This window comes from Melitaea cinxia, chromosome Z (assembly GCF_905220565.1).
Source record: "Melitaea cinxia chromosome Z, ilMelCinx1.1, whole genome shotgun sequence".
NCBI classification, from domain to species: domain Eukaryota; kingdom Metazoa; phylum Arthropoda; class Insecta; order Lepidoptera; family Nymphalidae; genus Melitaea; species Melitaea cinxia.
Window position 1 is genome coordinate 177,801 of NC_059424.1, and position 23,147 is coordinate 200,947.

Here is a 23,147-nt window from a genome sequence, read left to right on the forward strand (position 1 = left end):
ATCTTTGTCATACATACAAAAAAAATTCACTTTCATGAGAAATTGAACACATACGTTGTATACAAATAACTCAAAATTTGTTAAAATTATTAATATTTTTAATTGCTGACATTTTTCTTTACATCGTGTAGTTAAAATATTGAGGGTACCTTCTCTTACTCTCTTTCATATAATTATACTAAAAGGTTCAGAAAAGACCAACTTTCTCTCATGAAATCGAAGCCTAGAGCGATCATCTATATTTTTAATGAAAAGCTCGCATAACTTACAACTTAAGAGAAATCGTTCCAAAAACTCATTCGCGTAATCGGAATTCCGACGAACACATTCGCAACAGCTCACGCACACAGGCGACGCAGTGTCAAAGTCTAATCAAAGAACGCGACACTGTTCCACATATACGTGGATTATTGAGTGAAAAACGTTTTAAAACGAACGCGGACGCCGCTTGTGGATATCTATATTTAACGATTACCGTTACCTACACTAAATTGTCTAATAATAAATACAGACTGATGTGCTCTTTTAATATTTTCATTCAGCAGCAAATATTAAAATAATCTTGTTAAAAACATCGATTTAGAAAATGTTTATAGTATATATTATTTACTCACCTATAACTACAGACGATGATTTTAGCACCAGCAGGAACGGTGTTTATTGCGACAAATAGCTACGCAGGTACTGAAATAACAGTACCTTGTTGGTTATTATTTATACGACACCTATTACAGACATAATTGTTAGGACGCTGTAAAAACGTATGCAATAAAATAATTAAAACAAATAAATTTGCTATAGGAACTAAAATATATATATACACGTCGAATAAATATCTCTACACTACGATGAAAGATTGTACTATAACACAGTAAACTATACACAGTAACGCAATGTGCAGTGTACACACGGTCGCTTATGTCATCAAGTGACTGACTGACACACGACACAGACGATTATACAGTCTGCACTCCTCCTGCTACAGGTGACTGACAAAACACAAAACAATCCAGTGCTGCCAAGATAACATTTCACGTAATGTAGCTCAGAGTTGCCAACTATTAATAAACTACATAGAATAGTAATTTAGGATTAAATTTAGTAAAATACGTTTAGTCTCGAATAAATATATTAATAACAAATTCACACTTATGAACCGAGATGATATAGTGGACAATACATGTACTACATGTACACACAATATTTCATTAAATGTGTACAATTGAAATTCACTTTACAAGACCCAAGATTTCGAATATTTTTCAAAACAAACCCGTTTGTTATGTCGCATACAAGGATTGTTTCACTAAACTCATTTGTTTTGCTGTTTTAATCTAAAATATTATTTTGCTACACTATAAGATAGTAAATGATAATTATTTTATTTTTATTAGTTCTACAAAGCTTATGTTCGCTCTTATTTATAAGTTAAAGGGTTAACTTAGGGAACTTTAATTTGTTACATATTTTGTTGCTATAATAGGACCATTAAAGCAACAAAATAATTAATAAAAAAGTATAAGGTTATTATGTTAGAAACGCATTTATTTTCGGCGCTGACAATTTATGGTGTATTAAACAACGAAAAGTTGTGTTGTGTTAGTAACAACTCACACCCTCCTGACGTAGTATATAATTTTCTGAGTGAGAGAGTCTCATCATCAGTGTGAGGCCCGCGATAGCGATGGCGATAGGAAAAGATGGAGAGGAAATATTTGAGCTCACTAACTTGTTTCCGTCAATATGGATAAAGTATTAACTATAGTTGTCTAATTACTTTCGAATTACTGCATTGTACTTTACCATTTTTAAGCCGTCGCAAATATTTTTGTAGATGAAATAGGAATAATTGCACCCTACGTTACTTTCAGTTTTTCGATGAAAGCTCCAGGTTATTTGATATATTCCAACGATTTTAACAATCGTCGTTAAATTTTAAATAATTTACACAAAATCTTAACAAATATCAACTCATCAAAAACTCACAAGTCCATGACTCACTCGGTCTTTTAGTAATATAAGCATAAAGATCTATTAAACAGCTTTTGAGTTTATAGCGAACTAGCAGACAGACAGAGAGACAAGGCGAAAGACCATATTCATATAATATTATATGTTGCTTGTATATTTTGGCATTGAAATGATATTTATTTAAAAGCATAAAACTATTTTAAAGTTTGACTAAAAAAGTTTTAAAGAATCCTTACGTTTATTATAACTACATACATAGATACATATTCAAACAATTAGTTCATTATTGAGATTCAAAGACGAAAAACCATGTCAGTAATTATGGGTAAGATCATTATTACTTCTTTATTTAAGAGAGCTGTAATTCTTAAAAAGTATGTCAAAGTTATCAACACGATCACGCAATATTTCTAGTACAAGATCGTGTATCTTAATTGACATGTTAAAATCTTTTGCCAAATCACTTTCTTCACACCGTTTGCAATTATTTAAATAAACTGCAGTCATGCCTTTCAGTTCGGGTGATGTGGCGCAGTAGACTATCGTACTAGCGCCTTGCGTCTGAAACGAAATAAAATGAATATATATATATATACATGTTATAGACAATTATTCAGACAAAATTTTTTAACCTTAAGGTACATTTTATGTTGATTATTAAAGTACTAACTATCGATTTAGAAAATGGTATCATAAGTATGTACAGTGCTTCGTAAGCCCACCAATTTCTACATAAACCACTTTTAATAAATGAACCAGGATGAGCACAGAAAACACTTTTTCCTGTTTCATACCACAGGTAACTCAAATAATGCATCAGCAATAAGCCACATAGCTTCGATATATTATACGACTTAATGGAAGTGTATCTATCCTGTGGTAATGAAATATCTTCTAAAGTAGGTGACAGGGGCCAGTTGATATTTCTGTAAGCGACAAACGATACAAAATTAAATTAAATATAATTTGTATTCTCACTTCTTGTCTAATTGATTGCCGAATCGAATTTAAAATTATGTACCTGTGAGATTCAGAAGATGTAAACACAACTCGTACATCCGATGATAGAATTTTATCGAGACACATGAGCAAGTAGTACTGACTGAAAAAATTTACTTGAAAAATTGTTTCGAGCCCATCTTCTGTAATGGTCCAAGGTAGTCCAAACGTAGCAGCATTTAAAATAACAATATCTATTTTCCTAAAAAAAAATCTACCATTATGAACATTGCTAATAAACTAAGGCCTTGTGAGACAGCAATTGAAAATATGTTCTCTTCCACTTATAATAATTTTAAGCGGTCACAGCCACGGGTTGTAACTGTTGCGCTGGCGGTTCTGGGTTCGACTCCCACACATGACGAACATTTGTATTGGCCATACAGGTGTTTGCCGTGGTCTGGGTGTTTGTGCAGTCCTTGTGGGTCTCCCCACCATGCCTCGGAGAGCACGTTAAGCCTTCAGTCCCGGTTGTTATCATGTACACCTGATAGCGATCGTTACTCATAGTAGGGAATATATCCGCCAACCCGCATCTGAGCAGCGTGGTGGATTAAGCTCTGATCCTTCTCCTATATGGGGAAAGAGGCCTATGCCCAGTAGTGGGATATTACAGGCTGAAGCGTATAATAATTTGTGCACTATTCATGTAATGAAATAAATCGAAATACAACTAATACTTTTCATTTGCGAGGATGTTTTCAGCACAAGTCTTAACGGAAGCCAGGGATGCTAAGTTGACTTGATAAAACGTGAGGTGATTTCTCTCGCAAGTATTGTTGGTAACAAGTTTAGCTTTGTAAACATTACGACATGCCATTAGGACATTACAGTTTCGTAAACTGAGACATCTCGTTACTTCTGATCCAATACTACCACTAGCGCCCGTTATGAGACATGTTTTTCCCGCTAAGTCCAATTCTTTTACTACCTAAAAATTAAATAAAATTATCGACGCTCTCTATTGTTTACTCGAAATGAAGTGGCTAAATATTAAAAAGGAACTATGCTAGTCGACTGGCAGAAGAAATAGTTTTAATAATTATTGTAAATTAAATAGTTTCTTCTTTACTAAATTCCATTTAACTCAGTGAACTTTATCTTCGAAATAATCTGACTAAAGTGAGTGAAAACAAAATATTTTTTATTGATTGTTCATCATTACCGCCTCAGCTGGTGGTCCGAATAACCTTTTATAATTCGCGTTCCTTTTAATGTTCTTAAGAATGTTTTCTAGGAACGAATCTTTCCAAATAACAGAACTTATATTTCTTTTATTTATTGCTACGGTACCACTGTAAGTATGGAAAATTATTTGATTATAATATAGTATTTTATAATTATAACTGAAAGACAATACATTTCTCTTAAAGATTTCTTTTATTTTCTTTTAAAGATCATAATTATGACCGAATATTCGTCGAAGTTTATTGGGAAATAAATTGGATCACTAAAATTATAAACCATAAACTTTTCACATCGATGTGAATCACGTCAGTAACATGTATAATGTACATCAATATAATTTTAGAGATAATAACCGACAAATATTGTAGCTATACGATATCATCATCATTTATATTTATATATTAGATCCAGATATGCAGAAAAGTTATTTCGTTTCTGATACGCATTTATCTAAATTCACTTTATTGAAAGTAAACAACAGATTCTGTCCAGGATAGTATTATTATCTTTTGTGTTACATTTGATGTGAAACCAAAAAGTATGTCATCGTAATAATATAAACCACTAATTTTTTAATTATTAGAAATAAAATTCATTATAATCATAATATTATTTAAAAAGATAAAAATATAAATAACAAAATTTTTATTCTTGGAAAAATATTTAAATTTTTTTATAGTAATCAAAGATTAGTTGTAATAATATCTCAGAATATTTTGTTTCTTTCACATTTCTCACTTTAACTAGTAAGTTATATTAATATACATATGTTTGCCGTGATCTGGGTGTTTGTGCAGTCCTTGTGGGTCTCCACACCGTGCCTAGGAGAGCACGTTAAGCCGTCGGTCTCAGTTGTTATCATGAACACTTGATAGCGATCGTTAATCATAGTATATCCGCCAAGTCGCATTGGAGCAGTGTGGTGGATTAAGCTCCTTCTACTGCACGGGGAAAGAGTCCTATACCCAGCAGTGGGATATTACAGGCTGAAATGCGTATTTATACTATCATCTTTTTATGTCTTAGAAATCAATTAAATATTGTGGCCCACTATTATTGTTGCCAGTTATAGAGCAACACGGAGTTGCTCTATGTTGCCAGTAGTTCAAACGTCGAAAAGGATTGCGAAAAGGCGACGTCACTCTGACAGACATTGACAGTCATTGCCAACATCATTAAGCAATTATTTGACAATCTTAAACCTATGATTATTGTGTATTTGACTTTGTTGTAATATTCAATGCCTTTATAAATCACCAGTCTAATTGCGTAAATTCGTGAACCTTAAACAAAATATAGCTATTTATTAACCAGTACACTTTTTTTTCAAACGTGGAGTTTTCGAATAAAAATTCAGTCACGATGATGGCTGGTTCGGCTTTAAGAAGGCTAATGGCCGAATATAAACGTAAGTTACATGTTTACTTTTTTAATTCCATCTACTTAAATCTTTAGTGAATACGTTTTATTAATTTTATTATAAAATATTGAAAAGTAATAATTTATTTATACATTTTATGTTACCTCTTCTATTTAAATTTGTAGCTTATAAATAGCACTGTTTATAATTTGTTGTCTGTAATGTGTAAGATAATACAACCTGTGCCTATCACTACATTTGCTATCCTGAATGTTCAGCTACTTACAGACAAAGTTATGTTACAGTGAGTGCACTACTTTTTGTCTCATTTATTAACACACCTCTAGCTATACATTTATTAATTAATTCTAGTTGGACTTCATATATCTTAATATCTAATAAATGCTTTTCTATACACAAAGGACAGGAATTCTTGTAGTGAACATGGTTGCTTGTTCTAGATGCTTTTGAATAAATTTTGACTTGCTCCTTGGTGCGGATTGCATTATAATATACTTTAAAATATAAATTTATTTCATTGAAATCTTTGTAGAGTTAACGGTGAATCCACCTGAAGGGATCATAGCTGGGCCTGTTAATGAAGAGAATTTTTTTGAATGGGAAGCATTAATAACGTAAGTTGTATGTCATTATTATCATCACAGCAGCCTTTGGCAGTCCACTACTAGACATAGGCCTCCACAAGTTCACGCCAAAAATGGCATGAACTTATGTGTTTTGCCCATAATCACCATGCTGGGCAGGCGAGTTGGTAACCGCAGGGCTGGCTTTGTCGCACCGAAGACGCTGCTGCCCATCTTCGACCAGTGTATTTCAAAGCCTGCAGTTGGATGGTTATCCCGCCATCGGTCGGCTTTTTACGTTCCAAAGTACTAATAGAGTAACTTGTATGTGGTGATGTAAAATTATAACTTGAGGTCCCATACATACAGGCTAACTAATGACAAGCTGTTTCAGCCAATTATTTCTGCTTTCAGAGGTCCAGAAGGTACTTGCTTCGAGGGAGGCATATTTCCAGCTAAACTTGTTTTTCCACCAGACTATCCCTTGAGCCCGCCAAAGATGCAGTTTATATGTGAAATGTTTCATCCTAACAGTATGTATTGTTTCATTATTATAATTTTAGGTATGGGTTAAGAACAAAATAATTAATGTTTTTTGCTAAAAGCTTAAGTAAACAACCATAATAGTAACAATAATCAGTTTCCAAACATTCACAGTATATGCCGATGGACGAGTGTGTATATCCATCCTGCATGCGCCCGGAGACGACCCAATGGGCTACGAAAGCAGTGCTGAGCGCTGGTCGCCCGTGCAAAGTGTCGAGAAAATTCTACTCTCCGTTGTCAGCATGCTAGCCGGTAAGACGTGACTAGGACTAGTCAACGAATAAGTAAAGGTTCAATTATTAAATAAAGTCTTTTCCAGAACCAAACGACGAAAGTGGAGCTAACGTGGACGCGGCAAAGATGTGGCGGGAGGACCGCGAGCAGTTTAATAGAATAGCTGAAGGCTTGGTCAGGAAGACACTAGGTCTGCCACCACCCGAGTAGCCACATTCATTTTCATAAAAATTTGGGGTTTTTAAGACAATATAATTTGTTATTAATTTTATAATTCTAATATTCAGCCATAGTTGTATAAGTTTGTAAATACTCAGTAATCGGCAGCGCATTTTTAAATGGAGATAAAGATTTGTTGATGTACCTCATGTTATAAGTTGAATATTGGTTGATGCTACTAAAAGTTTTGTTTTTTACAACACTTCTTTGAAAGACGGATTTGTTTCGTCATTTAATCTTGCCTTTGATATGGGTAATATAATACATTATTCATTTATTGAATGTTATATAGAAAATACATTTTTAATGAGCGACATGTGCCCCATTATAATGCTCATGTTAAAAATAATTTAAATAGTAACAAAATTGTATTTATTTTGGATCAGCTTCTTAGACAATACACTTTTTAAAAGTCCCACTATTTATAATGCAAATGTTACAGCTGCTGATTATAGGAAAGGCATTGTGGTGTATGTAAATAACACTAATTTCATTGATGTCTGTGTACATCACACATGTGCTTAATTCCACTTGTGTGTTTCACTGACAATTTATTGTAGATTGATTAATTAGTAATTTAATTATTTAACACATATCAAATCAAGCGGGTAGAGTATATTTAAGTATTATTGTTAACTTATCTTTTTGAGTGCCCGCAAATACTTTTAACTGGACGGATTTTAATTAATTGTGAAAAAAAATTCTTTGATTCAATAAAATATTATTCATATCGTAGCAATGCATAAGAAAATATGAAAAGACATGGGTGCTGAAGCCCACTCGGCCGCAACTACTTAGCAGCTAGGTGCAAACAGGTAATAACTTGTTGTATTTTTACATTCATGATGTTCATGCTTTTTTTATCAAATTAAAGCTAATTTTTTTATTATTTAATCATTTGCTAAATGCTGCCTGTGAGAATATGACCGCAAATAAATGTTGATAGTAATTAAAAATGTTAGGTATCGAAGATAAACGATTAGAAAGCTATCGCGCTACGACTTGACTAATAGGGTGCGCCTTGTAAATGTAATCATTTACAAGACACACCGTAGTAAATAATACAACAATAATGTCGTGTGCTGCCTCGTGGAGTAACGTAATTAAAACTGTTGGAAGGCAGTTGATATTGTAGTTTCTTAAAAATAAAAATAACAATCGAATGTAATGTAGCAATTAAAATGCAATGTGACGTTACTGTATTGGTAATTTATACCTAACGATTGACCTATGTTTGCATCCGGTCGCTATGCTTGGCGTCAGGTTAGCAAGTGTACTGCGAGCAAGTCAACGAATTAACGAATAATCGATGGATGACTCACGTCTAGTAACTAATTCCTACGATATACTCGTTAAAATTCCATTTGGATTTAAATTTCCATTGGAGGTGTATTCAATAAAATGTACAAGTTAAAGTGATTAATTATTTCTTTGCAATAACGAGACAATAACATGTAATGTCGCTAAACTTTTGTGTACCATATCAGGATAAAACTTAATAATGATTATTAGTGCACTGAATTTGTGTGCTTTGTGTGATTTAAATTGATATTTATTTTTTTTCTAGAAGAACAGCATTTTATACAATTTTATCTTTATTTACAGTCTGTGTGTAACATCTTAAATAGTTAAGACGTGCGTGCCGTTGTTGATTTATTCAATTGTGTTGGAAAAAAATAATCTTTAAAAGTTGTACAGACTACAGTGGAGATAGAATGACGAGAGTAGACACGCTTAGGGCCGTTATTTGGCGCACGGCAGTATCCCACAGCAAAATGTTATTGAATCATTATTCTTAATTTGTACGATTTTATTTTTATGTTACCCACACATTAGGAAATTCTAAACATTTTTAATATCATATCAAAAATTGACCTATTATTCTCTTTTACAATCGATACCTTCTACTATTTTTTTTACTGGTGGCCGTAAGCCATTATGCCAACGTACCCTCCCTGTAGTATGATTTAAAACCGTTTTTTGTATCGTCATCCGTTAAATATCCACAACTACTGACACAGGCCCTTAGTACAACATTTTGTTTACATGTGTATTATGACACAAAAGTTGACTATAGTTTTTGACTTACGTTTTCTTACGAGTAATTTCCGTAGTGTGTAGTATTGCTGTTCTTTTGTGATTTTGAGTAATAATTAGAATTACTATATATTGCAATGTATTTTAATCTCAGCGACTGACAACTAAGTGATAATTTACAAACGTTATACTATTGTATATAACAATTCGTAACGGGGCATTGATTTAGAAATAAAGAAGTTTAAAACGAATAAAAGTATTTTTATTTTGTCCAAAACACGTATTACATGTCGACTTGAATGTACCAAAGGACAATCTTTTTATAACCCATCGTTAGAGTACGATTCGTAACCGAAGTTATAAAAAGATTGCCCTCATCGATTACGATAGAGTTTGAAACGATAGAGTTGAACGTTTGAAAGTAAAATCAGTTGAAAATAACAATTTTTTTTTTTTTTTTTTGAAGGAAATAGATAATATATTAAAACTTAACATTATTTCTAGCGAATTATATTATGTAATTCCTTATGGTAAGAAGAGAAACAATATCTTGTTTCCAAATAATTTAATAATAAACACATACATCTTTGTAACCTACTTAAAAAAGAGGGAGTTTCTCAATTCGACTATTTTTTTTTTTGTAGTGAAGTTTCTGTAGAATCGTTGGGATTTGAAACTCGATGAAACGAAAATATGTCACGATACAGAAACAAACATTATGATGTAGGAGGGAATGAAGGTGCTAACGACTTTTTTTATGAGATCGTGATCATCGTTGATAGAACAAATGACAACGACCTACTTTCCCACAACTTTTTGGGGTTTCACTTCTGCCGTGTGTGGACTGCACAGTGGCACACACACTTTTGCTACGCTTTACTTTGACGAGCAATATTTTGAATATAATGTCTAAAAATACGTATTTATTTGATATTTTCATCGTCTACCTACGTTGTAGTACTTGTCGATGTAATTGGAGTCGGTTTTTTTTTTTCGCTTGCGAGCAAACACAATTATATAGCTTTGTGTTCGTAAAGATGCCATATAAAAGTTCCATAATTGTTACCGCTTTATTCATTTTAAATTTTGTGTCAATTTCAATTCAATTTCTTCGTATGGCTTTTAGCTGTATCATTTACACATTACTTCGCTCACGAAGTATACATATAGGTATCCGAATGTCTCAATTTAGGTTTAGGGGACGAAATTTTTACCGGTAGAGCGCGCCATTTTTCAAGAAGTACTCGTTTAAATCCTTAAGTGGGAAGTTTTGTTGTTATTGACAGCTCTGGATAGCGTATTTTAATATTAATATTTTACTTTTAAATTAATTAAAATCGACGTTTACGTGTGATAATAATAGCATTGGTATGTCCTAAATTTTAGCGCAGCCAGTGGCAGAAAAGAGAACTAAGATCTGGGTTTATTATTGTGTACATGAATACTATGGAAAAGCCTATACCACTCGAACTCCTTGTTTCTTCACTTCGTGACTTCGCCAATATCAACTTGAGTGGCAAAGACGAAGACTGAACTAGTGAAGACACAACGGAGACTCTCGGAGACTGTTCAGTTCAGTGAGGTCGAGAATATAAACTCGGTTAAATTTCTTCGTATTCTAACGTGAAAATTTCAGTGTTATTTTTAACCTCTCAGACTCTCAGATAATCTGAGTTCCTAACTTGGAAGTTGGAATCGGAATGTAAGGAACACGTCAGTGTCATTAGAATAAAATTATTTTGTAATCAATGATTATTATAAATTATAAAACAAGTGCCTTGTCTGTCTGTACCATGGAGCATAGAGAATGTCTGGCCATGGTCTGTACTCTGTACCTTTATAAGTTTATATACTCTTTGGTCTGTTCATCTACAGTTTTTCCTTAATTATCTGTTGTTGATCTGTAGTTTATTAATTTCGATTGTAATTGTTAAAAGAAGACAAGTAAATTGTTTACTTAAAATTTCAAATAAATCAAATATTTCTCATAGAAATCTACGATGAGATTTGAAGCGCTATAAATACAAAACTAGATATATCAAATTAATACTTCAATTTTTATTTATATTTGTAAATAAAATATTATTACTTTTATTAAATGCGTAAACAGTACTGTACATTGCGACACAACACAATCGAAATAATAAAAGAAACTAATGAAAAACTATAAGATGGCTTCGTCTAACACGGACATGCAGGACCGGTTAAAGTTGTTTAAGTTTACAAAGATATTAACGTTGAAAGTGGCTCAAATCGTCGTCCAAAGCAGACAAGGAAAGAAAATAGCTCACGACTGCAACGTCGTTAAACCCTCGGACGACGGGCCGCCGCCCTCGCCCACTAGCTTGCAGTGGGTAAGTTGTGGCAGTAAATAAATAGAACAATAAAACTAACCAAGCACCGTCAGGGAGAGCACCTTGATAGCTTTCAAACAATATCAACAGGTAGAATATTGTAAACAAGTAAGCAAAGTGAAACTTTTACAATTATTTGTTTGATAAGAAAAAGTACTTTCGAGCGTATGTTCTGAGTAAAAGTGGACTTTTTATTTCTTTATTTGTATAAGTACTGAATTATGTTGGTTGGTTATCTCGGATATTGATTATTATTTAATCAAGAGTGTCAAATGTAAGAAGTATGTAACAGTTCTAAAATCATTAAAGAAATGATTGTTACCATGTTTGTTCATATAATATAAACTGATGACTCCAGCGGTAATTTAGCTTGACTAGCTTGACTGACATTAAGTACAGTTTAAAATCTGTTCTGGTTCTGTTTCCGTAATTTAATCACGCTGAATACCCATACACTGTACTTAGGAAGCTGGAGGAGCGGAGGAGAGCAGCCCTCGCCCGCTGTAATAAAACGCAGACACCCGGGCGAGCATGGGTGCCTGCATTTTGTTACGCAAGAGCGAAGGGGCTTCACCTTCTAAAACGCCAGAAACGTCATAGATTGAAATTATGCCAATGAACGGTCTAATTTTGAGGTTAAGTCTATGGGATTTTTTTTTTCAACAAGTACCAGTCATGCTAGATTACCGCTGGAGTCACGCTAGTGTCCAAAGTTCCTTAGCCTAATATGAATCTCCACCTCCTGAAAATTTGAATTATTCAATGAGTTCATTATTTTTAATTTGCCAATAATTTTTATCGGCAAAATAAAACCATGTTAGAATGATCTGTTTTTTTAAAGTATCTGCTCTTATGGACAATAATAAATTAGCGAACAAATTAAACCGATAAATATGTATCTCTGTAACAGTGTCATTTTGGATGGATTAAGGAGTCGTAGATTGTGAGTTAAGAGAATTTCTTCAATAATTTAAGTGTCAATCGAATTACTCTTTCTCTTATCCATTATGACTGTGTTCTCAGATTAATAGTAAGTTGTAGTAGGATTAACTGATAAGACTCTTTCTTGAAGTCAACTGATGTTTTTGTGATGATGAAATAATATGAACTGGATTGTATCTTTGTTTCAAGTTTAATTTATCTATTCCGGACGTGCCAGAAGTCAACACAGACACAACGAGAGTATTAAATGGTGAAGTGATCGAAGCTTTAAGTAATGTTCTGTGCATTGAGATTTCGTTGCACACAACTGACGGTGATGAGATGGTGCTAGAGCTATGGACAGTCCGCATGGCACCCGGCGGGGATGCCGGCGTCAACTCTGTCTCAACTATTTACTACCGAATGAGTATCATGCTCAAGTCTACGTTGAGCATATCGAGAATAACACCTGCATATAAATTATCACGACTGCAAAATAAAGACTCTTATAAAATTTCTCATAAAATTTATGGTGGAAAACCCAATTTAGACCTTTTAGGTAATATATCTGTATACATACTCGTAGTGTAATTGTAACTGATCAACGTCTGGTACCGTAGTATATTATGAGTTATAATTGTTGTCTGTATTTTTGCTAATGTTGATATGTAGTGAGTTAGCTGAGTGAGTCTTCACAGTTGTGTTCCTGAAAGTTTAACTTTAACTTTGAAGTAAGTTTCACCTACGTTTGACTAGGTCGGCAAACAATCGTATGGCTCACCTGATGGTAAGTGATTACCATAGCTTATACACGTTGCCGACCCTATCCCCTATACCCCCCAGGAGCTCTGGTCACCTTACTCACCAACAGGAACACAAGACTGCTTGAAAGCACTTTTATTAAGCTGTGATCTTCTGTAAGGTGGAGGTACTACCCCAGTCGGGTTGCTCCATGATTTGAGTAGGAAATATCCTGTTATTCTCTACCTCAGTAAACATTCATACTCTGTCTAAAAGAGGCGTTATTATTTTACAAACCTTGGTAGTGTAATTATAACAAAGCTTAACATAGTTGTCAAAACGAATAGTCTTCTATGTTATGTTATATAGTCTACTATGTTCATAGAGGTCTAATTTATAAATGATAAACACTGTTTGTCAGTCTATCTATCACTGTAAATATTGTGCTGTGACACACATATGTTAAGCCTTATCACAAAGGCTAAAGGTGGTCAAGCAACCCGTGTTAGCAAGTTAGGTTAGCGTATATAAAGGATTTTTTGCGTCAGTCAATCTTAAAATATATTTATATTTCCAGGAGAACAGTATAAGACTATTAAAGTGAGTGAATTGCATACTCCAATAGGCACTATTTATATTGACGTCGTGTACAGGACAAAAATGACGATACTTCCGGAGGACAGGAAACCTGTCGAGAAGAACGTCATGATGATGAGCGACGACATTGTGATCAAGAGTGACCATTTCCCCAAGGATAGTCCTCGGTAATAGACTTAGACGTGCAAGTTGCCAGTTTTGCTCGATCATTGCTGTAACTCAATTCGGTTTTAATCAAATAGATATTAATTTGTTTCAGAAAAGCTTACAGCGATAAGAAAGAAGTGGATCTGTCGAAACCCTTAACGGCTGGCGCGTTCGTCGACACCGTCAAGATAAAGGAACTGCACGACTCGCTAAGCCAGCAACTGCCCCCCGAGTCGCCCATGGTGTGGCTGCTTGCTGAGAGGGACAGGATGGACGAGGTTAGCAATGAGCTCTTAGTTTCTTCTGTCGCTCTAGAGTCTAGAGTATTTAATGCTTGTCGAAATACTAAATGTACTCGGATAGCTTGAAATGTTCAATGGAATTGTATTCGTATAAGGAGTCGGAGGGAGTCAGAGTAATTCAGTAGCGTAGATGTTGCGAGGGAGTGGGGCGCGTGTAAGTTGAGTGAAACTAACAGTAAGCGGTGTTTGTTCGGTAGAAGATGAAGCTTCTCGCACTCGAAGAGGACTTGGAGGACGTTGAGGAGGAGGAGGAGGAGGGAGAAGGAGAAGTCGCTGCGGCGGGTGGCAGCGGGGATCACGTCGTCAGCCAGGCCATCGACGTGCCCAGGACGAGGGACGCCGGCAAGTACGCCAGCCTCATGGTACGTGTGTGTAAGCGCCCGCAATAGCACTCCTAATGAAATACTGAACTTAATCCACAGTCTAAGAGAGCTGTCTCCATTGCGAATTATAGGATAAGTCATGGTCTATTCACTTACATCCCTCATTGTACAGTTTATGCCGAACTAACTTACCTTCTTAATTTATTTACTTTATTGATTAATTAACGTTGCCTGGACGCTATTTCATCAGGGAACCTATCAGATATGTGTCAATATAACAAGTTCTTACAATGCTTCGTTTCTTAAACAAAATCTCAGCGGTGCACGCCTGCGCTTGTACTTTTATCAGTCCTTATGGTTATCTGTAATCAAGATGTCATGTAAAGGCTCTCGCTCACCTACAGCGATAATTGAACGTTGATTGCTCGATTTCAATTAATCTTGTCTGTGGCGGTAAAACATTAAGATCTGGGTAGCCATTATCGAGCCTCCGTAGCATATTCTGTTAATATTTTCGGAATATTATTACCTAATTTTTAACTGAACTATAAATATGGCAATTAAAAATTAATTAATTTAAATTTAATTAATTTATTTTTTATTTAATTAATAATTATATAATTTAATCGTATTGCAAGCTTAGCGAGGTTCTTAAAAGATAAATTTGTGAAATGTTTGCTTCGGATGTGTACCACAGAACTTAGTATGAACACAGCGACTTCTATTCGTCTATAATAGACGGACTGAACCTTTTGTGTACACTAGGTCTAATCTATTTATAATAAAAAATCATGTCGGTCATCGCACATTAATCGATACCAACAATTTATACTACGCCAACTCGAATTTTCGATAAGTTGGTTTCTTTAATGGGAATTTCATAAAATGTGTTTTAATAACTACTTAAAATAATTGTTAAATTGCAATGAATAAATTAACTACTAAAGATACAAAATTTCAAATAAGTTTCTTAATTAATATAAACGGTATCACGTTTTTACCTTTTATAAGCTTCTATGGTAAAGTTCCCTTTATGAATTAGCTTAGTATAAATTGTTGGTGTCGAAATTTGTTTTGAACAATATTTAAAAATATTTTATTGCTTACAACTTTTAACGAAACTTTTCAAGTAAAACTTCTTTACTCTTGACTTGGGGAGTAAGTTGGTGAAAGCGTGCGTAGCGTTACGAAAAGTGTGATCGGAAGTTGAGAGGGAGATATAAGTTAGTGAAGATAGAAAGAGAGAGAGTTATGTTAAGTTTTATTTCAGTCGTGTGATCCTAAAGCACTTCGTTTTTTATTATTGATTTCAATTTTATTATTAGACATTGATTTAATTTTTTTTGCAATTGATTGTGGATTGGTGTGAAGTATATGAGAATTAATGTTAGCTACATACATTTCTTTTGAATACAAAGCTATGCGAAATTATTTTTATTTATATTTTACTTTATTGTACACCACAAATGTATTACAAAGTACAAATAAATCTTAAAGAGAATAGGTATATAATATAATGAAGTACAATGGGCGGCTAGTTAGCGATTTCTTCCGGACAACTCAAATAAATGGCATTTATAAAGTAGCATGTATGGTGCAATAATGTGGTGTAATGCTTGTTTATTGTTGTTATATTTACAATAAGTGTTATTGTTTTGCGATTGATTGATCTATTGTTATTATATAAATAAAAATGAACGTTGTTTAGCGCATAACTCGCGAATGACTCGACCGATTCGGGTAATTTATTTTATGTATCTTCCCTAAGGCCATTTCAAAAATCTCTAATATATAAAATTCTCGTGTCATGGTGTTAAACATTGAACTCCTCAGAAACGGCTCGACCGATTTTAATAAAATTTTGTGGGCATATCGGGTCTGTGAATCGGCCAACATCTATTTTAAGTTATAAGGGGGGGGGGATTAAGCGGGTTAATAACATTTATGGCAAACAAACGTTTGCGGGGTCAGCTAGTAAATAAATAAATTAGTCCTTACTCGGAAAATGTTACATTTATTTTATTATTAACTATTGACAGAACGGAGTCTAGCAATAAATAAGTTTTCTAATTCAGGAACTATGTATGTTAAACATATTTATTGTGATTTATAAAAGAAGTGGTGATTAAAACTACACTCGTATACAACGATAGGAGGAGAAAAATAGTAATTTTTGTTTTAATTTACTCACATTTATTTAATTTCTATTTAAAAAACTAGCTGTGTCTCGCAGTTTCCATCGTTTTAAAATAATATATAACTCTCGATTAAACTAAGCTAAGCGTTCGATTAAGCTAAGCGAAATTATTATATATCTTTTATTTTTTATCATCCGAACAAAGATAATGTGTGAACGTCTTAAAGCGAGCGACGTCGGTGTGTGCACAGGAGTTCCCGTTCGCGGAGGGCAGCCCGATGCGCGAGCTGGCGAGCTTCTACCGCGAGTGCGCGGCGGCGCGCGCGTGGGCGGCGCCCGAGCCGCTGCTGCCGGGCGCCGAGCGGCGCGCGCTCCTGGCCGCCGAGCTGCGCGCCGCCGAGCGCGCCGCGCCCGCCTTCGACCGCCTGCTGGCCGCCATGGCGCGCGACCGCCGCGCGCGCCGCTCGCCCTAGCCGCCCTACCCGCCCTACCCGTCCTACCCGCCCTAGCCGCCCTAGCCGCCCTACACGCGTCACGCTGCGTCGCGTGCTCGACTAGCCCGTCGGCGCAGTCTGTAGCGGCCCTGCTTTCTGCGCCGCCCGGGTCTGGCTGTAATATTTATATATGTATATATGTAGCTCAATATCTCTTCTCCTTCAAAAAATACCTTAAACTACATTATTTGTCACTAAGCACGTCATGATCGCCTATATCGTCTTTGTATGATATAATATATATTTACTATATATATATGTGTGTATTTTATATATGTAAGTGTTATGTATGTTTATTATTATTATATATTGTCTATTAGTACTTTGTTCGAGTATTCTAATTGCACACCAATCGTATGTTTACTTCCTAACTGCAGTTTCTATTTCGTGTCCTATACCCAAAGGTTGTCTGTAAGAGATCGCTCTTTCAGTGATAAGACCGCCTTTGTACATCTTTCGTTTTATGTTTTTTTTTTCTCTGTTGTTTCTTTTAATGGTGTACAATAAAGAGTATTATTATTATTATTATTATTATTTCTATGTATATTTATCAAATCTTGATTGAAGATTGCCGGTGTAGGCTGGATGAGGATTGCGGAAGACCAGGATGTGTGGCGCGAACTCGGGGAGGCCTGTGTCCAGCAGTGGACTGCGATAGGCTGAAGTGAAATTTATCAAATATATATATATATATATATATATATAGTAATGACAGTCGGCTGTTACCTGTAACACAAGCATTGGGTTGCTTACCATAGGAACAGTGAACCGTGTGTGTATGTTATATGATATATATATTTATTTATTTAATTATAAGACTGCGCCAGCGAAGTCAGTCGCGGTTCACTAGTTGTGTCGACCGCAACGTCGTTAATCTACTAGATATTTTGTATTTTGGAGGGACTTGTATTGTTTCAAATTCTTGATATTGTTTAATACTCATGTATATCGGATGAAGGGCGAGAGGCGTGGGAAAAGCCGACTGCAACAGTGTACGTTTCTCCACGTACGAGAAGGAACTGACGTTGCACAATACACGATGATTAATTACACCATATCACGTGTATGACATCACTCACATATTCTTACTCTCTGTTCGACGTCCTCTCCTAGTTATTTATATGTTTATCAATCTTAAGTTAGTCGTTACTATAAGTTAATCATTGTATCATGTGCGACAATATCATATTTAACTGTGTGTAGTTAAGACAACATTGCTCAATGTTCCGAGGTGATTCCGTGTCTCGGGGAGATGATAACTCGATGAGGCATATTTTTATTAAATATGCTTTTTAAACAGAGGTCGCACGCAGCTGCTACGTGGTGTTCTGTCCTGTTCTATCACACGGACCTCGGACGATCTACTTTCTCTCTCGCACCTATCAAATAGTTAACATTCTAAAACTTATATCTTGGCAATAGTATTTTATGTGCGATATTTTGCAGGCCTATTATATAATTGGTTTTGTTATTACAATATTTTACCTTCGATGTCAGTTTCGATTGGTTAACAGATCGAACTGTATTGATTTTTCTGTTCACAAACACTGTTAAAAACTATCCATTGAGATAAAACTCATTCGATTATCGCAAGAGTGAAGGTAATGAAAAAAAATTGATTAAAATTGATAAAATTAAAGATAGCTATGAACACTGACCTGTGATTCACAACATACACAGAGACATATTTTAAGATTCAGCGCCCCGGGCCAATAAAGTTTGGTGCCCCCGAATTTATCGCTTGACCTTTGTTTTAGGCCGCATATTCCATTCCACAAATCCATAATGTTTAACTAAGTACGTATTCTCGGCTTGCGCCTGTCAGAATGTGAACCATGCCATAGCCCTATTGGTCCTAGAGTTAATACTCCCATGCACATGCAGTTTTGAACTTTATATAAAAAAAAGTTACTCGAGTATAAAGTATGAAGACGTTGACTAAGTAGGACTTTCGCGCTTTTCACTAATTTTGATGAATTTGAATTTAAACAATTTTTTTTTTTTCGATATTTGGTTATCCATTGGAAATGTTGTGCTGTGATCGTAGATGGTTAGTATCGCCGCTCTAGGCAATGTTGAATGCTGTAACGTTGACGCCGTGTAGCTGTAAGTTATTGACGGATACTATAAATATATTCATGTTTAATTCTCAGAGCAGTGTTTAAATATATGTTGCATGGTAGAACTATGACTTTTCATTCAGACCTTTCCTTCACTTGAATACATATCAAACTATCTACATAATTTCAATAAAAATGAATCAGAAATCTAATACTATTCAACGAGCAATTATATATTTCAAAATCAGTACACCCAGTGTAAAGTTATGCAGATTTTCGAGAGCTTCCCGCGATTTCTCTGGGATCCCATCATGAGATCCTGGTTCTCTTGTTACGCTACCACACCAGGGATATCTCCTTTACAACAAAAAAAGAATTATCAAAATCGGTTCATAAACGACGAAGTTATCCCCGAACATACATTAATATACATACTAGCTAACCCCGCAAACGTTGTTTTGCCATATATCTTATTAACCCCCTTAACACCCCCCCCTTCCCTACAATTTAGGGGTATGAAAAATAGATGTTGTTCGATTCTCAGACCTACCTGATATGCACACAAAATTTCATGAGAATCGGTCAAGCCGAGTTTAACTACAAACACCGCGACACGAGAATTTTATATATTAGACTAGCGGCCCGCTCCGGCTTCGCACGGATATAAAATATATAAAATATATGTCATTCACTGAAAAAATGATTAAAATCGATCCAGTAGTTTTGATTTATTCATTACTGCCCGTGGCCCGCACGCGTTAACTTAGAGTAAAACAATTCTTTTTTTCCTAAACCATGAGAATTTCTTGTTATCTTTGGAATATCTAAATTCATACACTACATTTTTACTTATTTACTTTTTATATTTTACTTATAGGCACGCTCCCGCCGCCCTGGCCGGCCGGAACCGCCGCAAACGCTACGTTCCGCAATTTTTAAATCTATAATATCTTCGAAAATATTCATTTAAATTATATGCTATACAGGGCCTTATAGATCTATATTAAATCAACAATGTATTTAAAGTATTTAATTAGATAAGGATTAATGCTGTATTGGTTAAAATCGCTTCGAAAATTAGCCATTTGTGTTGTTTTGTCGTAAAAAGTAAATGACAAAAAAATGTTATTGTGGGATATCCATAAGAGATAGACATATACCGTAGCGAAGTTTTCTGTAGACCTTTTCAATGTGTACAATATTTAGTACGTTTGATAAATCTCGTAGGGTTCAGCCTGCGTTTGCAATGTAAGCGGAAAAAATGTAATTAGTTACGACATCACATTAGAAACCTCAAAAATAACAGTATTTCTCCACTATTTAATGGATGTTATTATACATATTAACCTTCCTCTTCGATCACTCTATCTATAAAAAAAAACCGCATCAAAATCCGTTGCGTAGAGTTAAAGATTTAAGTCGTCTCCAGTCGTCTCTTGGCATTGTCGCTAAACACACGCTTGTTCGTTTGAATAGTTATTTCAGTGTTTCTCAAACTTTTCACGATGTTTTCCTGCTCGAGTTGCGGTCTTCAACACTCTGACGGTCCAGTGTGCAGTTTGTGTAAAAATCGGTACGACTTCGGTTGTGCTGGAGTTACTGAGGCCGGGTTTCGGAAGCTTGGTGACAGAAGGAATAACTGGCGCTGTCCGAAGTGCAAGGCGGGCCCATCACTTTCGCCGACTCCTAACGCACCAGCGGTTAGTCAGATGGACAATATACTTGAACAACTGAACTATATTAATCTGCAGTTGGCTCCATTGGCATCCCTGATGGAAGACATCAAATCCATCAAATCTGATGTCAACAGTCTGAAGTCATCGCTAGAAATGGCACACGAGTCAATAAATAATTTTCGAGCACTATAAAGTCCTTGGAATCGAGGGTAGCTAAAGCTGAGGAGATGGTGAATGATGTGCCGAGGCTGCGGGAGGAATTAATCAAGTTAAACCAGGAACTTGACGTTAGGGATCAGTGGGCTAGATCCAATAATGTTGAAATCAGGGGAATACCACAAAAAAATAATGAAGATCTCTATGATTTAACTCAGAGAATTGGTAATAAGTGTAATTTTCCTATAAAAAAAGAAGACACCAATTATATTGCCAGAGTGCCCACTCGTGTACCGAATGTTGAGAAACCAATAATTGTTTCTTTTAACAACCGATATATTAAGGAAAATTTTGTTTCGTCTTCGCGCAAGACTCGGCTGTCGGTGTCTGACTTGGGCTTTGCATCTACTGGATATTGTTACGTGAATGACCACCTAACCCAACGGAACAAGGTTTTGCTGAGTAAAGCCAAATCTCTGGCAAAGGGTTCAGGACCAGACCAGATTGTACCCATCTTTGCCGTCAAATGCGCTGAATCAATTTCCGTGCCTTTATCTATTATATTCAAGCGCTCAATCTCGGAGGGACTCGTACCTCGTATTTGGAAATCCGCATTTATTTCCCCGATACATAAAAGTGGTAGTAGAAATGATGTCAAGAATTACAGACCTATATCTAAATTATGCCTCTTCGCTAAAGTGTTTGAACGCATAGTGTATTCTCAAGTTTATCAATCATTATCATCATTCTTTATTCCAGAACAGCGTGGATTTTTAGCGATGCGTTCTACTTCGTCTAATCTTTTATCTTTCACAGATTTTGTTACAACTGGCATGGATTCTGGGGGTCAAGTTGACGCAATTTTTACGGATTTTAGCAAAGCTTTTGATTGCATTGATCATCAAATATTGCTACAAAAACTTCTCTTTGCTGGAATTCATGGTAATTTATACCGATGGTTTACCTCCTATATCGAAAAGAGATCGCAAGCAGTAGTAGTGAACGAATTCTCATCAAACTGGAATAATGTCCCTTCTGGAGTTCCCCAGGGGTCATTGCTTGGGCCCTTGCTTTTTAATATTTTTATAAACGATGTAGCCTCCTGCTTCCAACACTCTAACTTCCTTCTGTACGCCGATGACATGAAAATATTTAAAAATATCGATTCACCAAGCGATTCTAAGCTATTACAGGAGGATTTGGAACGTTTCGAGCAATATTGCCTTCGTAATAACTTACAGCTAAACATTCAGAAATGTTACTGTATGACTTTCACTCGTAAATTTAAATTCCTGAAAACTCTATATAAATTTACAGATCAGGTGTTACACAGGGTAAATGAGATCCGTGATCTGGGTATTATGCATGATTCTAAATTAACATACGACAGGCATATAGACCTGATCTGTAAAAAGGCTAATAAAACTATGGGCTTTGTTTTTCGGTCAAGTTCCCAATTTAATAGTATAAAGGTAATTAAGGTCCTTTATTGTTCCTTGGTGCGTAGTATTCTCGAGTATTGTTCACAGGTTTGGAATCCACGATATAATGTCTACATTGATAGGATTGAGTCCATACAGCGTAGATTTTTGAAATATCTACAGTACAGGCTGGAAATCAACGATTGCAATTATGAGGCAAGGTGCCGTAGACACCATTTACTACCCTTACGGGAACGGCGACAAATTGCCGACGTTGTCTTTCTAGCCAAAATTGCTCAAAACCGTGTAGATTCTCCACATTTACTCTCGAAGATTAATTTGAGGGTGCCTTATAAAACATCTAGGCAACCTTTATGTTTGGACATTCCGCAGTCCGCATCAAATTATAGACAAAACTCTTTTTTTATTCGTGGCGCTAAAAGTTTAAATAGTGTGGTGGCATCCACTCAGCTTGACCTCTTTACTTCTTCAACACTTCATTTCAAAACTACTTTGACGAACACTTGGTTTGACGGCTCTCGAACTGATCCGTAGGTGGCATTTATTATTTTAATTCAACTGTATCAAGTGAACAAGCTTTTGTAATTTAATTGTGAAAACATGTAATTGGTGTATAGTTTTCATTTGGATATGTTTTTTTGTAATGAAACACTGTTTGT

General features: G+C 35.3%; 3 protein-coding genes across 3 annotated transcripts; 2 read left to right on the forward strand and 1 right to left on the reverse strand.

Annotated features, from left to right (window-relative positions):
- Nucleotides 1-2,190: 2,190 nt before the first annotated feature.
- Nucleotides 2,191-4,705, reverse strand: LOC123668443 (WW domain-containing oxidoreductase-like). The gene is made up of 6 exons (XM_045602173.1): nt 4,677-4,705; nt 4,136-4,265; nt 3,651-3,901; nt 2,993-3,172; nt 2,642-2,897; nt 2,191-2,532 (listed from the first exon to the last, which is right to left on the reverse strand). Exons 1-6 carry the CDS (start codon nt 4,703-4,705, stop codon nt 2,317-2,319), a joined length of 1,062 nt encoding a protein of 353 aa, XP_045458129.1. The 3' UTR covers nt 2,191-2,316.
- Nucleotides 4,706-5,520: 815 nt separating this feature from the next.
- LOC123668432 (ubiquitin-conjugating enzyme E2 G2) lies at nt 5,521-7,092 on the forward strand. Its single transcript, XM_045602162.1, has 5 exons — nt 5,521-5,566; nt 6,072-6,153; nt 6,517-6,635; nt 6,760-6,900; nt 6,968-7,092. Exons 1-5 carry the CDS (start codon nt 5,521-5,523, stop codon nt 7,090-7,092), a joined length of 513 nt encoding a protein of 170 aa, XP_045458118.1.
- Nucleotides 7,093-10,992: 3,900 nt separating this feature from the next.
- LOC123668444 (autophagy-related protein 13 homolog) lies at nt 10,993-17,133 on the forward strand. The gene is made up of 6 exons (XM_045602175.1): nt 10,993-11,492; nt 12,624-12,972; nt 13,732-13,918; nt 14,011-14,176; nt 14,398-14,562; nt 16,912-17,133. Exons 1-6 carry the CDS (start codon nt 11,295-11,297, stop codon nt 17,131-17,133), a joined length of 1,287 nt encoding a protein of 428 aa, XP_045458131.1. The 5' UTR covers nt 10,993-11,294.
- The last annotated feature ends 6,014 nt before the right edge of the window (nt 17,134-23,147 follow it).

Excerpts from the sequence above, each read along its gene's own strand:
- LOC123668432 (XM_045602162.1), top strand. The coding sequence starts at position 5,521 with ATGATGGCTGGTTCGGCTTTAAGAAGGCTAATGGCCGAATATAAAC. Across the intron at positions 5,567-6,071 it reads GCTAATGGCCGAATATAAAC|AGTTAACGGTGAATCCACCT; the intron begins GTAAGTTACATG and ends AAATCTTTGTAG. Across the intron at positions 6,901-6,967 it reads CGTTGTCAGCATGCTAGCCG|AACCAAACGACGAAAGTGGA; the intron begins GTAAGACGTGAC and ends AGTCTTTTCCAG.
- LOC123668444 (XM_045602175.1), top strand. The coding sequence starts at position 11,295 with ATGAAAAACTATAAGATGGCTTCGTCTAACACGGACATGCAGGACCGG. Across the intron at positions 11,493-12,623 it reads CGCCCACTAGCTTGCAGTGG|TTTAATTTATCTATTCCGGA; the intron begins GTAAGTTGTGGC and ends CTTTGTTTCAAG. Across the intron at positions 14,563-16,911 it reads GCAAGTACGCCAGCCTCATG|GAGTTCCCGTTCGCGGAGGG; the intron begins GTACGTGTGTGT and ends GTGTGTGCACAG.
- LOC123668443 (XM_045602173.1), bottom strand. The coding sequence starts at position 4,705 with ATGACATACTTTTTGGTTTCACATCAAAT. Across the intron at positions 4,266-4,676 it reads TTTTTGGTTTCACATCAAAT|TGGTACCGTAGCAATAAATA; the intron begins GTAACACAAAAG and ends CCATACTTACAG. Across the intron at positions 2,533-2,641 it reads TACCATTTTCTAAATCGATA|ACGCAAGGCGCTAGTACGAT; the intron begins GTTAGTACTTTA and ends ATTTCGTTTCAG.